The sequence below is a fragment of the Oreochromis aureus genome, linkage group 8 (assembly GCF_013358895.1).
Source record: "Oreochromis aureus strain Israel breed Guangdong linkage group 8, ZZ_aureus, whole genome shotgun sequence".
In the NCBI taxonomy this organism is placed as follows: domain Eukaryota; kingdom Metazoa; phylum Chordata; class Actinopteri; order Cichliformes; family Cichlidae; genus Oreochromis; species Oreochromis aureus.
Genome location: NC_052949.1, coordinates 19,822,829 through 19,835,346, shown reverse-complemented (window position 1 = coordinate 19,835,346; position 12,518 = coordinate 19,822,829). Strand labels below are relative to the sequence as shown.

General features: G+C 43.1%; 1 protein-coding gene across 1 annotated transcript; it reads right to left on the bottom strand.

Annotated features, from left to right (window-relative positions):
* Positions 1 to 140: 140 nt before the first annotated feature.
* On the bottom strand, positions 141 to 11,131 carry LOC116319931 (tumor necrosis factor receptor superfamily member 12A). Its single transcript, XM_031739399.2, has 5 exons — positions 10,812 to 11,131; positions 6,391 to 6,489; positions 4,704 to 4,847; positions 2,124 to 2,172; positions 141 to 1,754 (listed from the first exon to the last, which is right to left on the bottom strand). Exons 1-4 carry the CDS (start codon positions 10,891 to 10,893, stop codon positions 2,132 to 2,134), a joined length of 366 nt encoding a protein of 121 aa, XP_031595259.1. The 5' UTR covers positions 10,894 to 11,131; the 3' UTR covers positions 141 to 1,754; positions 2,124 to 2,131.
* Between the last annotated feature and the right edge of the window lie 1,387 nt (positions 11,132 to 12,518).

The following is a 12,518-nucleotide window of genomic DNA, read 5'->3' as shown; positions in this document are numbered from 1 at the left end:
TTGCCAAAGTGCTTGCTCACAGGGGGTCATGAGATTGTTGGGGTTTTCTCTTTACCTGACAATATAAAGCTCCTTGAGGCGGCCATTGTTGTGATTTGGCGCTATATAAATAAAGTAAAGAAAAACACTTGCAGCAGTGATGGAAATTGTCAGTTTTATTGTGAAAATACATTTGCTACACAAAAAGCAGTTTATAAAGATTGCATTAAGTAAAAGCCAGTGCATTTACATTATATACAAGAAGAACTAGAAGGCAAGAGAAACAAGTAGAAAATGTTAAGATATTGTTCAGTAATAGCTGGCCTGGTGGACGTTTTGAAAAAATCTTCACTGGTGTCCCTTTAAAACTGTGCTTGTCTGTCACACTCGTTGCATTACAACAGCTCAACATACTAAAATAAATAATATAGACCTCTTTTAAAAAATTAAAAAAAGAAACAAAAACAGACAATAAAATGTATGTTAAATGGTTCCCCAATTTTGTTGCCAGAGGGCAAGCAGTTCACCCACAAGCAGACAGATCCGTGACCTGAATCATTGTCGGTGCCAAATTATCACAAGGATTCACAAGAATCGTGTTCAATGTTGGTAAGAGAAAAAAAACATTTAAAAAAAAGCTGAAAACAACAACCCTGTCCACTGTGGTTCGTGTTGGCTTCAGCGGCAACAAAATTACAGACCACTGCAGTTGCAACCATTTTTTTTTTTTTTTGCCTTGCTGCAGATCTGAAAAGCGCTGTGATTGCTGAAGCTCCGTTTAAAACACTGTAGGTGTAGTTAGTTTTCCTCTCTGCAGTACATTCCTCACAACATTCTCACATGTTAGCAGTTTGGGGCTGTACGTCTAGTGTTTCAAGCATCCTGGGTTACAAAGCGCTGCTGCAACAGTCATGTGAATTCAGGGTTTGTTTTAGGCAAAAATGACATCTAAACTCTAAATGAAATAAAAGAAAAAAAAACAGACAAGACAATATTTTAGTGACCTGCAATAAATGGTCTGTGTTGGTCTCAGGAGACCCAGTAACAGTGCATGAGTACAGTTTGCTCCTTTACTCAACAGCGTTCTCACTGCGTCAGGCAACTACAAGAACAGGTACTGGCAGGAACAAAGGTTGGAGTACAATTCACCTAAAAAGATTTTTTAAAAGGTAGCTACATTCATATGGCCTTAATGTGCCAAACAGTATGTGTTACTCACATGTGATCTATCTTTCAGAGGCTGTTGTGGTAAATGACCAACAGAGAGGCCCTGTGTTACCCCGCTGAACAGCAGGGGGGATCAAACTGTGGCCCAGCTGGCGGATGTAGCTGTGTTACATTCACTGGAGTCCTGCTGAAAACAGCACAACGCAATGCAGGCGTGCAGACTCTAGTTTTACGGTTAATTCTCAGTCAAACCTGCCTAACCCCCCCCCAATGATCCAGATCAAAATCTCAACGGAGTGGAATATGAAGGCACACAAGTTCTAAAAGATGATACCACTAGTATAATGCTGTTAATATACCTACAGAGGTGTGAGATTTGCTCATTGCAAGTCCTGTTTTAACCACTGGACCTACACCAAGCATGAGAACTGAGCTTATCTCTTCACCAAACAGTCTAATAAATAAAAAAAAAAAAAAGAAGGTCCATTTCTGGTCGAGGTATACCCTGCAGTCAGAGTACACGGTTCGCCGTTCAGAGGTTTCCTCCGCCCGGCTAGTAACCAGTGGCTCCTTGGTTCTGTTACATCAGTTTTCAGAGGAAGATGAGGCTGTGGAGGCAGTGACAGCAGTTTAGTTCACCTCGCTTTACAGTCACATTTTAAAAAGTGGACCCATTATTATGGTTTCCCACTCTGTGATTTTTATTTTTTACATTATCATTGAGGGAGTCGCAGTTCTCCGTGTACGCTGTCTGAAATAACACTTGTGGCTCTTTCTACATTCAAGCCAACCTTCTTATGATTGGCTGCACCTCACAAACAGGAGGTTTAAATGGCCGACATAATACAGAGCAAATTAAAAGCATAGTAGGTCCCCTTTAAAGCAGCCGCAGAATATTCTGTGGCAGATCTGCTGTCTGCCTTATTAAAATGTACCTTTTTTTTTCTTCCACAGCGAGAGAGTCATGTGATACTTACTGAGTGGTTTAAGCTTGATAAAGTGGCCCCGCAGTTTCTTCGATAGGTTCTGTAATAAATGAAGATAAAAAACCAATGAGCATTTTAAAACAATGTTTTTGACGCTCCAAAACATTATGACGGCTGCGACAACACAAAGAGGGCATCAAGAATTTAGTTATCCTTTTCCTGCTGTTAGAAAGGCCTCGGTGAATCTGAATACAATAAAATACATCCTGAGCCTTTTGTGACTCAGCTGCAGAGTCTTCACACCAAAAAAAAAAAAAAAAAACAGGAACAGCACAGACTGTTCTCACGTTTACCAAGAACTCCTTTACACCAGAGACGCCAAACGATTTTTAAGAGGATTACCTAACCCCGTCCCAGAAATCATAATTGCATGTGCAAATGCTGCTCTTACCACTGATACTCAGTAGCTGACGGAAACTACGAAACTACGGCGCCAAGTTTAATTCATAATTACAAGATAATGCACAGCAGACTATTGGCCCCCCCCTAAGCATCCTCCAGTTTTTTCAGATATATATATGTATGAACTGAATCATTTCTTCAACAGATTTGATTCAGCCATGAGGCAGTCTCCAACATCGGCTGCAGACTCACCCACCCCCACTGTTGCTGTTCCACCTCTGACACCTCAGACACTTCACACCTCCTCTATTCACCCTGCTCACTCCTCCCCACCCCCAACAACAGCATCCAATACACAATCAACACAAGGCTCCAGCCTGTCTCTCTCAACCACCCAGGTTAGGAGGGAACTGAGGATTAATGGCAAGAAGGCAGTGGGTCCAGACGGCATCAGCTCAAGGGTCGTCAGGTCCTGCGCGGACCAACTGTGTGGGGTGATCAAGCACCTCTTCAACCTGAGCCTGAGGCTGGGGAGAGTCCCACAGCTCTGGAAAACCTCCTGTGTTGTTCCAGTGCCAAAGACTTCATGCCCCAAGGACCTCAACAGCTACAGGCCGGTGGCTCTGACGTCCCACCTGATGAAGACCCTGGAGCGGTTGGTCCTGGCTCAGCTTCGGCGCCTTGTGAGCTCATCACTGGACTCACTTCAGTTTGCCTACCAACCTGGCATTGGAGCGGATGATGCCGTCATTCACCTCCTACATCGTTCCCTCGCGCACCTGGAGACCGCTGGGAGCACTGTGAGAATCATGTTCTTTGATTTCTCCAGTGCCTTCAACACTATTCTTCCCTCGGTTCTGAAAGACAAGCTGGAGAACTCAGGAGTGGACCATCACCTCACTACCTGGATTTTGGACTACCTCACCGACCGACCACAGTATGTGAGGACTCAGGGCTGTGTGTCGGACAGGGTCGTCTGCAGTACGGGGGCCCCACAGGGAACGGTTCTGGCTCCGTTCCTCTTCACCATCTACACTGCAGACTTCTCCCACAACTCCACCCAGTGCTTCCTGCAGAAGTTCTCTGATGACTCTGCAATAGTCGGCCTCATCACTGATGGGGACGACAAGGAGTACAGAGGACTGACTCAAGACTTTGTGGACTGGTGCCAGCTGAACTACCTCCAGATCAATGCCAGTAAAACCAAGGAGCTGGTGGTAGACTTCCGCAGGCACAAGCATCCTCCACTGCAACCACTGAACATCCAAGGTATGGACATCGAGGCTGTGGACAGCTACAGGTACCTTGGTGTTCATCTGAACAACAAACTGGACTGGACTCATAACTCAGACGCCCTCTACAGGAAAGGGCAGAGCAGGCTGTACCTGCTGCGGAGACTCAGGTCGTTTGGAGTGGAGGGCCCACTCCTGAAGACCTTCTATGACTCTGTGGTGGCCTCAGCCATCTTTTACGGTGTGGTCTGCTGGGGTGACAGCATCTCTGCTGGGGACAGGAAGAGACTGAACAGGCTGATCAGAAGGGCCAGCTCTGTTCTGGGATGCCCTCTGGACCCAGTGGAGGTGGTGAGTGACAGGAGAATGGTGGCTAAGCTGTCATCCCTGATGGACAACATCTCCCACCCCATGCAGGAGACTCTGACAGCACTGAGCAGCTCCTTCAGTGGGAGACTGCGGCACCCACGGTGTGGGACGGAGAGACTTCGCAGGTCTTTCCTCCCCACTGCTGTCAGACTCCACAATAAAGACTTTTGCAGCTGATCAAACACACAAACCCACACATGTGCAATAAGACTGCTATATGTGCAATTCTTCTTCTGACGAAGTTGTATTTTTGTATTTTCCTACTCAGCTGTATATAGTATTTGTATTTCTATTTTATTCTATTGTATATATTATTCTATTCTATTTTATTCTATTGTATATAGTATTTTATTTTATTTTATTGTATTTTATTGCATTCCAGTGTTTTCTAATTTCTGCTACATAACTTTGCACTTTGCTGTAACAAAACAAATTTCCCACCTGTGGGACTAATAAAGGTCATCTTATCTTATCTTATCTTATCTTATCTTATCTCTCCAGGATCAAAATAATCTAGAGATCGTTCCCAGCACACAGCGGGAAAACAACTGTAAGTAGTGAACTTCATTTCCCTTCATTTTACACTAAAATAATGCATCAAAGGAAACACCTTTGTCCTGCATCTTACCACGTAAAGGCCGTTTGTGCGACTTGCGTCGATGCACCATGACCCCGATGATCAGTGCAGCGCTGACCAGCACCACAGCCAGTACTGAGAAGCTGGTGATTGCTGCCAGTTTCCAGACGTCGGGTGTCTCATCCACTGATTTGCCTATTAAAAAAAAACCATTAGAATTCCACTTTAACACCAACACTAATGTGTTGAACACAGCTAAAAGCAGCCCTTTGGGGGGGTTTTAAATAAAATGTTGGCGATAAATGTCAAAACACACCAATATAAATGACAAGAAACTGAAAATTTGGTTCACATCTTTTCTATGACAGATTGCTTTACTAACAGGCTGAAGAAGAGGGCATTCTTTGGGTAAGTGCAAACTAGTTTTATTTATTAAGGGAAAAACTATCCAAACCTACATGGCCCTGTGTGAAAAGGTATTTACCTCCTAAACCTAATAACTGGTCCTGCCACCTTATCTGGCAATGAGTCTTCTCGTCGCTGTGGAGGAATTTTGGCCCACTTTGTGGAATCATTTTAATTCATACTGGAGGGTTGTCCACTACCAATGGCCTGATTAAGGTCATGCCAAAGCATGTCGATCTAATTTAAGTCCTGACTTTGATTAGGCCACTCCAAAGCGTTGCTTTCTCCAGGCCATTCAAAGGTGGACTTAAGCTTGAGTGTGCTTGAGCTTCAGGGCACAAGCTGATGGCTGGACATCCTCCTTCTGGATTTTCTGGTACTGAGCAGAATTCATGGTTCCATCAATTACAGCAGGTTGTCCTAAAGCAGCAAAGCAGCCCCAGCCCATCATATAACCATCACCATGTTTGACTGTTGGTATGATGTTTTACAGCAGCTGTAACGGGACTCAAACCTTCCAAACCTTCAGCTTTTGTGTCGTCAGTTCCACAGATTATTTTTCAAAAGTCTTGAGGATCATCAAGATGTGCAGTCTCTTTCTTATTGTTGAATCATGAACTCTGACCTTAACTGAGGCAAGTGAGCCCTGCAGATCTTTAGATGTTGTTCTGGGGTCTTTTGTGACCTCCTGGATGAGTCATTGATGTGCTCTTGGGGTAATTTTGGTAGGTTAGCCGCTGTTCCATGTTTTCTCCATTTGTAGATAATAATGGCTCTCACTGTGGTTCACTGGAGTCCCAAAGCCTTAGAAAAGTCTTTGTAACTCTTTCAGGCTGATAGATGTTGGTGACTTTGTTTCTGAGCTGTTTCTTTAGATCCTGCAGGATGTGTTACTTTTTGAGATCTTTTAGCCTGCTTCACTTTGTCAGAAAGGTTCTGTTTAAGTAACTTCTTGATTCAGCAGGTCTGGCAGTAATCAGGTCTGTGTCTGGCTCATGAAATGGAGCCAAATCCTCCCAAAAATTTGTTTAATCACAGTTAATTATTGATTTAACAAGACAGGTCAATTAGTTTTTCACACAGGGGCAGGTTGGTTGCGATTGCTTTTTTTTTTTCCCCCTTTAATAAATGAAACCTTCACTAAAATACTGCATTTTGTATTTTCTCAGCTCATCTTTGTCCAATATTAAAATGTGTTTGATGATCTGAAACATGTAAGCGTGACAAGAAATCAGGAAGGGGGCAAATAATTTTTCACGGTAGCTCTAACACTCGACAAGCAAGTTTTAACAGATGTTTTAACAGATTTAACAGATGCGACTCAGTGGCTCACATGTGTTGCAGGACGGGGTTTTCGGGTACTGCTTGCATGATTCACAGGGCAAGCAACCATCATAGTCTGAGCTCCAGAACTCCGAGCTCCGACACTGACCTGCACACACAGAGAAGCAGGTTAGTCATGACATTTCATTTCCAGTCATTATCTCAAACCTTACACTGCAATCTTAGAAGGTAACCAAATAAACCAGGTGGTTTGAAGGAGAAATTGGGTTTCCATTTACCCAGTGCAGTAAAAACATGTGACCTGAACAGGACATCAAATGATTTCTCTTCTCATAAAGTGAAACGAGGAAGGAGAATCTGTCGGTGCACCTCATCTGCACGACAGACAAGTAGTCGGTTTGGCGTGCGTGAACATTCGGGCCATGTGTGTGAAGAGCAGGATGTGCTTTCACAGAGTGCTTCCGTCGAATTGTCTTATGCGCGTATATGTGTGACTTCCAGAGAATAAATTTGCATCTGTGAGAAAAAGAAGTGGCAGTTTGGTTCAGCCCAGACAGAAAACGTCTACCTCTGCAGCCACAATGGACAGTTTCGTTTCTTTATTCTGGCAGCCAGCCAGGCGGACAATTAAAGCCGTGCACTTCCTAGATGATAAGGAAAGGACAAGGCTAAAGATGTGAGACAGGCTGAGAGCAGAGGCCGTTTTCTTGTTTTAATAGCGTGCGGTTTTCTCTGCAGCTTCAACATCCTGCATTTGGTTAAGAAACACATATGCCCTGAAGACATGCATGAAGTACAATCTCTGCAAAAACAATATTACAACTCAAAGTCAACCTAATAAGGTCAAACAATACCAGACACGACAGCATTACAGATAATAACAAGGAAACCGCCCAGAGATACTTGATAAATGATGATAATCATTCCTCATCAAATGCATCACACACGCATTTGCATAGAATTTTAAGAAAGCAAACGTCTTTTATGCTTAACAATTTTAACAAGAAACCAGCTGCGCCATGATTTGTGGTAACATTTGCCTTTAAACTGCTGGCTTTAACCACCGCTGAGAGCAATAGCAAAACTCACAGAGGTGAACCTGACGCATATCAAAGTAGGGAAATGAAGGCGTGGGAAACTGCGGCAGTACCATGTAACAAATATATTGCTACACCGACCTCAGGAGATGATGAGCCGCCTCATCAGTGCTGGGCAGACAAAGGCGAAAGTAGAAACTACACCAGATCAGGCAGGCTTGGAGAAAAATGAAACAAAGAAGTTATGAATACCAATATGAAGTAAATCTCTTTACTGTGCTATGGCTGAAGTATTCACATCCTTTATTCCTGATCACAAGACCTACTCTGTGGTTCAAAAGCCTGACTTAAATAGTAATATAAAAGTATTATCAGCAAAATGTGAAACAAAGTTGCAGCAAATGAAGTAAAATAGATCCCACATTTAATAATGTGTCAATCTAACGAGCATCAAACAATTTACATAATAAAGACTCTTGAAGTGATAATTCACTCTAGTTGAAGAGGAGTGATTCACAGGCTTTGAAACAAAAGCGTGGTATCGGTGGTTCAGCCCTAATAATGTCACAGTGACATTGTTAGGCTTATCTTGGCTTTGCCTCAAAGGTGTCTTTTTTTTTTTTCTTTTTTCTTCATAAATATTTTACCAGAAGTCGTCATAGCAAACTGGAAGCGTGACATTAAAATATTCTTAGTATTTAGGATGCACTTCAAGTCAAACCAGAGCTTGCTACCTAATAACTTGTCACATTACTGATGCTTGGTTTCAACATTTTTTCCAACATTCAGGGGTAGTGCTCGAGCAGCACCTTCTTGGCTGAAAAGATATTGAAAACAAAACAAAAGAAATTCTGCATGAAGAGGCTGAAGCCGGCTGGAGGACTTCCACCCAGGAGACAGGTCTTGCCCTCCATTCTGGGAATGCTATTTTTTGATGGTTGTTGTTTTTTTTGCTTTTGTCATTTGCCATGTGGTCGGGTTTACACATCAAACCGACTTTGCTAGGCTTATGAAAAGGTCATGGTTTGAGTTAAAATACATTGTTTCACAATTCTAACCACAGGTTGGAAGACAAACTAGCTATGGTGACGAATCACTCAACAATGACGACACCAGCAGGGAACATTCGGCTTCAGTCTCTGGACATCTGTTTTCAGATGATGAGTTAATTCAGTTCAGTTCAACTTTATTTATATAGCTCAAAATCACAGCAACAGTTGCCTCAAGCTGCTTTATGTTGTAAAGTAACAATAAACAATAATACAGAACCCTGTATGAGCAAGCACTTGGCAACAGTGGGAAGGAAAAACTCAATTTTAACAGGAATAAACCTCCAGCAGAACCAGGCTCAGGGAGATGCAGCTGTCTCCATCATGGAGACAGGACAAAAGACAGAGGGACATCTGTTGAAGGCTATCAGAGCTTGCACATTGAAAATCTGTGCTTAAGGGGTCAAATGCAAGGGCCCTGACCATAGCCTGTAGGTAAAAGATGGACACAGCCACTGTGACATCACTGACGGGGATTTGTGACTCATAAAGTCTCAAGTTTAGTATTTCAGACTCAACATCTTAATTTTTTGAAATAAAGATGCCATCATATGCATATTCATACCATAGCAGCTTAAATTCATAAGCGAGCCTCACAGTGACGCATCCACGGTTTTGGTGTCAGTTTTATTTTTAATGGCAACCATAGTTTACAAAATGAACATCAGGTTGTATTACACATAAGTTGAAACTAGCAAATCGGACAATAAACACATCAGAAACATGGTGTTGAGGTATTAAATGAAGTAAGAGGTATGGTCATTTTCTCTGCTTTTCTAACCACATGAGTCGCCCCCTACTGGCCATTAGAAAGAATGAAGGTTACACAAAGTATAAAAAGCTAACAAATGAGAAATGAAGGAGGAACTCTGGGCTAAAAAGCTGTCACATCTATGCTGCTGATTAATGACAGCTAAGTATTAAAGAAGACAAATGTTTCTCTGGTGCGGGATGTGGAGAGCACTGGGCCAAATCCACCAGTCCAAACTGAACCTTACTTGGGAAACATTTTACATTCACTTCATTTGTCTCACCAGTCATAGCTTGAAGAAATCCAGAGTTAACTCTGAGACCAGCATGAGTATGCCGATGTATGAGTTTTTTGAGTACAGGTCATTGTTAGACCATCTGTAGCCAAAAGCCACCTGCTCATACACTCATGTTTGAAACATTTTGACCTCCTTTGACTTTGACTCTCTGGTTATATTACAGCCACATGCTCAGGCCCTCAGAGACTCTCCGTCCTCCACAGCCAGTCTCCCTCCAGGGTTTGACTGACTCATTTTATAGCCCTGGTCACAGTAAAAAAAAATGTGTCACAGTCCTTGTAAAGCATTTCTCCTCATGATTTCAGCACTACATCATGCAGCTGGACTCCGGCACAAGAGTTCAAAAGGTAACTGGAAGGAACTGAAGCCTGACTGCTGGGTGACCTCTGTAACCTGAAATTTGATGGGACTGATAACACTTCAAGCATTAAGCTAAAAGGTTAAGGAGCTGAATCATTCATTTCTACATCTCTTTATTACCACAGGTGTTTCTTGTGGTAAAGTGTCTAATCAGAGGGGAGTGGGAGAAAAGAAACAAAATGTCAAGTTTTTTTTGTCCTTTTTCTTTTTCTGTTTTTTTGACTAAGAGACCTTGGCAAGTCTCAACACCTAGTCTGACAAAGTGTGTTTTGGGGTGTGGGGGTGTTGTATTTTGTCATGAACTGGAAGGGGTGGGTGGATCAACAGCTGATGTCCAGATGTAGAGGAGATTTCCCACAGATAGAATCAAGATTAAAGCACAGGGTTTGCTGTTAGTTCTTTGAAAACGCATTTGGCACTTTAATGCCTGAGGAAATGGCCCTAACCCATTTAATTATTCAGAGTTTTATGTTCTTGGTGCACTCTGCGCCTGGTGTTCTCCGCTGGGATTAAGACTTAAAAACTTCAGAGCGTTGTGGAAACAAAGTTAAAAAGCTGGGGTTTTCTGTTGTTTTGGGTTTTGTTTTTTTCGAGGCCCTATAAATGTGTCTTTGTCCAAAATGGACACAGGCGGTAGAGCATTTCCATGTGGCTTGTCCTTCTCACCGAGAGGCTCGGATGGATGAGGTGAAATAAGGCGATCGGAATGCGGAACCGGTGAGCAATGCAGCTGGTAAAGGAAGCGGCTCTGTAAGCAGACCCCACTATCTGACTCCGTTATAAGCAGAGCAGACCACCAGGCTCTGACCAGTGTTCACGCAAAACACGCCAGCACTTATGAATCAAAATTTAGGAATAAGAATAAAAAATGGGAACATTTAACGCACACGAGGTATTCCCCTGCTTTTTCTTTCTTTTAGTAAAGGTTGTTTTCCCAAAAAATGTGAGGGTGGACAAAAAGCGTATTTTACTTACTTTTCTGCGCGCTCACACCATGGAAAGTGGTCACCGCCGCAATAATAAGTCCGCAGAGCGCGCAAAGAGCGTTTAAAGCCATGATATCTGCGGAGGGAAAGCTGCTCGCTGTCGGCTACACAATTCCCGAAAGTTCATCTGATTAACAGTCCGTGCTGGTTTTCAGCATGGAAAAGCGAGCATCAGAGTGAGTCATACGGAGGAGTCTGCGCCTTGTTTTAATAGCGCGCACACACCCACGCTAACAGCTCCACTCCTATGAGTCATTTCCTATGTACTGTACTGCTCGGATTCTCTGTGCGCACTCCCCGACTCACAGGAAACTCCAATGCCATAAAGTGTGGTCGCATTTGTTTCAGTTCGAGTGAAAGTTTTTTACCACCTCAGGTATGAGAGTTTCAATACATAAATTTAATATTTTAAGGGCACACCCCACATTTTTTTCCTCTCCTTCTCTCTCTTTCTCCGAGACCCCGCGTAGTCTGGACTTAATAGTGTTCTCATTGTTATTACCACGCCTGTCGACGTCACCCCGTCCTCCCTGCCAAAAAACACAACTCTCTGGCATGAGTCTGGGTCCCATACACAGAAAAAGTGGGGAAACAGCAACCGAGGCAAAAACAGATGACACTCAGTAGAAGAAAAAAAAAGAAAAACATCTATGTTTTTAAAGACATTTGGAAATTCTGCTTAAACTTCAAGTAAGATGAGGTTTATCTGTGTCCACTCTTCAGGCCTCTGCTGAAACACAACAGCTCTGTGACGGTCTGGAGACTGCGTTTGAATAGGAAGAGTCCCTGTTATTAATGCCTGGAGCTGGGTGTAGCCTGCTGCTGCTGCTGGAGCACAAATATGCAATAACAAAGCCAGTGGACGCACGCTCGGAGAGCCATCAGGCTGGCCTCCGTCACAGCATTATCTCATATATTAATAATAAAAACCACATCGGTTGATGCACACGGACATACACAAGTCTGCTGATTTATTCATGGCATCCATATGTATATATCCATATGAACTCAAGCAGCCAGTGCCCAGGTATTCAAGTATCTAATTATTTTGGCGCAGTTAGAGCCAAATCTCAGGAAAGGCTGGGATAACACTTCCCAAATGCCCTATAAAGCCTCTTTTTTCACATATTCACTCTTCTTCTATGCAGCCTGGAAGTTTTTTATGTGTTTGTAACATGGTGCAAACTGCCTTTCCCACACAAGCTAACGTCAAACAGACGCTAACCAATCTCCCACTAAATAGCTCACATCATCAGATCAGAGAGCGAGGGGAAAAAAAGTCGTTTTCATTGGCTCAATTATGTTCGACGCATGTTGTTGCACAGATGTTTTTCTACTTGACTGTCACGGCTAACCTTTAGGAAAGCGGTCTAAAGAGGACCTGGAGCAGCACAGCCCACTAAGGACACCCATATGAGCTGACTTTCCACTGCAGTGATTTCATCGGTAATGAGGCACTATAAGCTGCAGATGTTGTGTCAAACTCTCAGGCAGGAACCATGGCAACAGGATGAACACACACAGAGGACCTTGCCCAAGGTGATCCAAACACTCCTGCATGTGCTGAGTGGGAGCCAAACTAGCTGATGTCTCTCAGGCATTGTTAATACTATAGCATAACTAAAGACGTAAGGCAGCTCTGGCTGTTTTGCTTTATATATTAGAAACATATTTAGTTGTAACCATGCGAGCCTGG

Coding starts and splice junctions, on each gene's coding strand:
- LOC116319931 (XM_031739399.2), bottom strand. CDS start 10,893: ATGGCTTTAAACGCTCTTTGCGCGCTCTGCGGACTTATTATTGCGGCG. Junction 6,490..10,811: donor TGGTGTGAGCGCGCAGAAAA/GTAAGTAAAATA, acceptor CTGTGTGTGCAG/GTCAGTGTCGGAGCTCGGAG. Junction 2,173..4,703: donor GCACAAACGGCCTTTACGTG/GTAAGATGCAGG, acceptor CATTTATTACAG/AACCTATCGAAGAAACTGCG.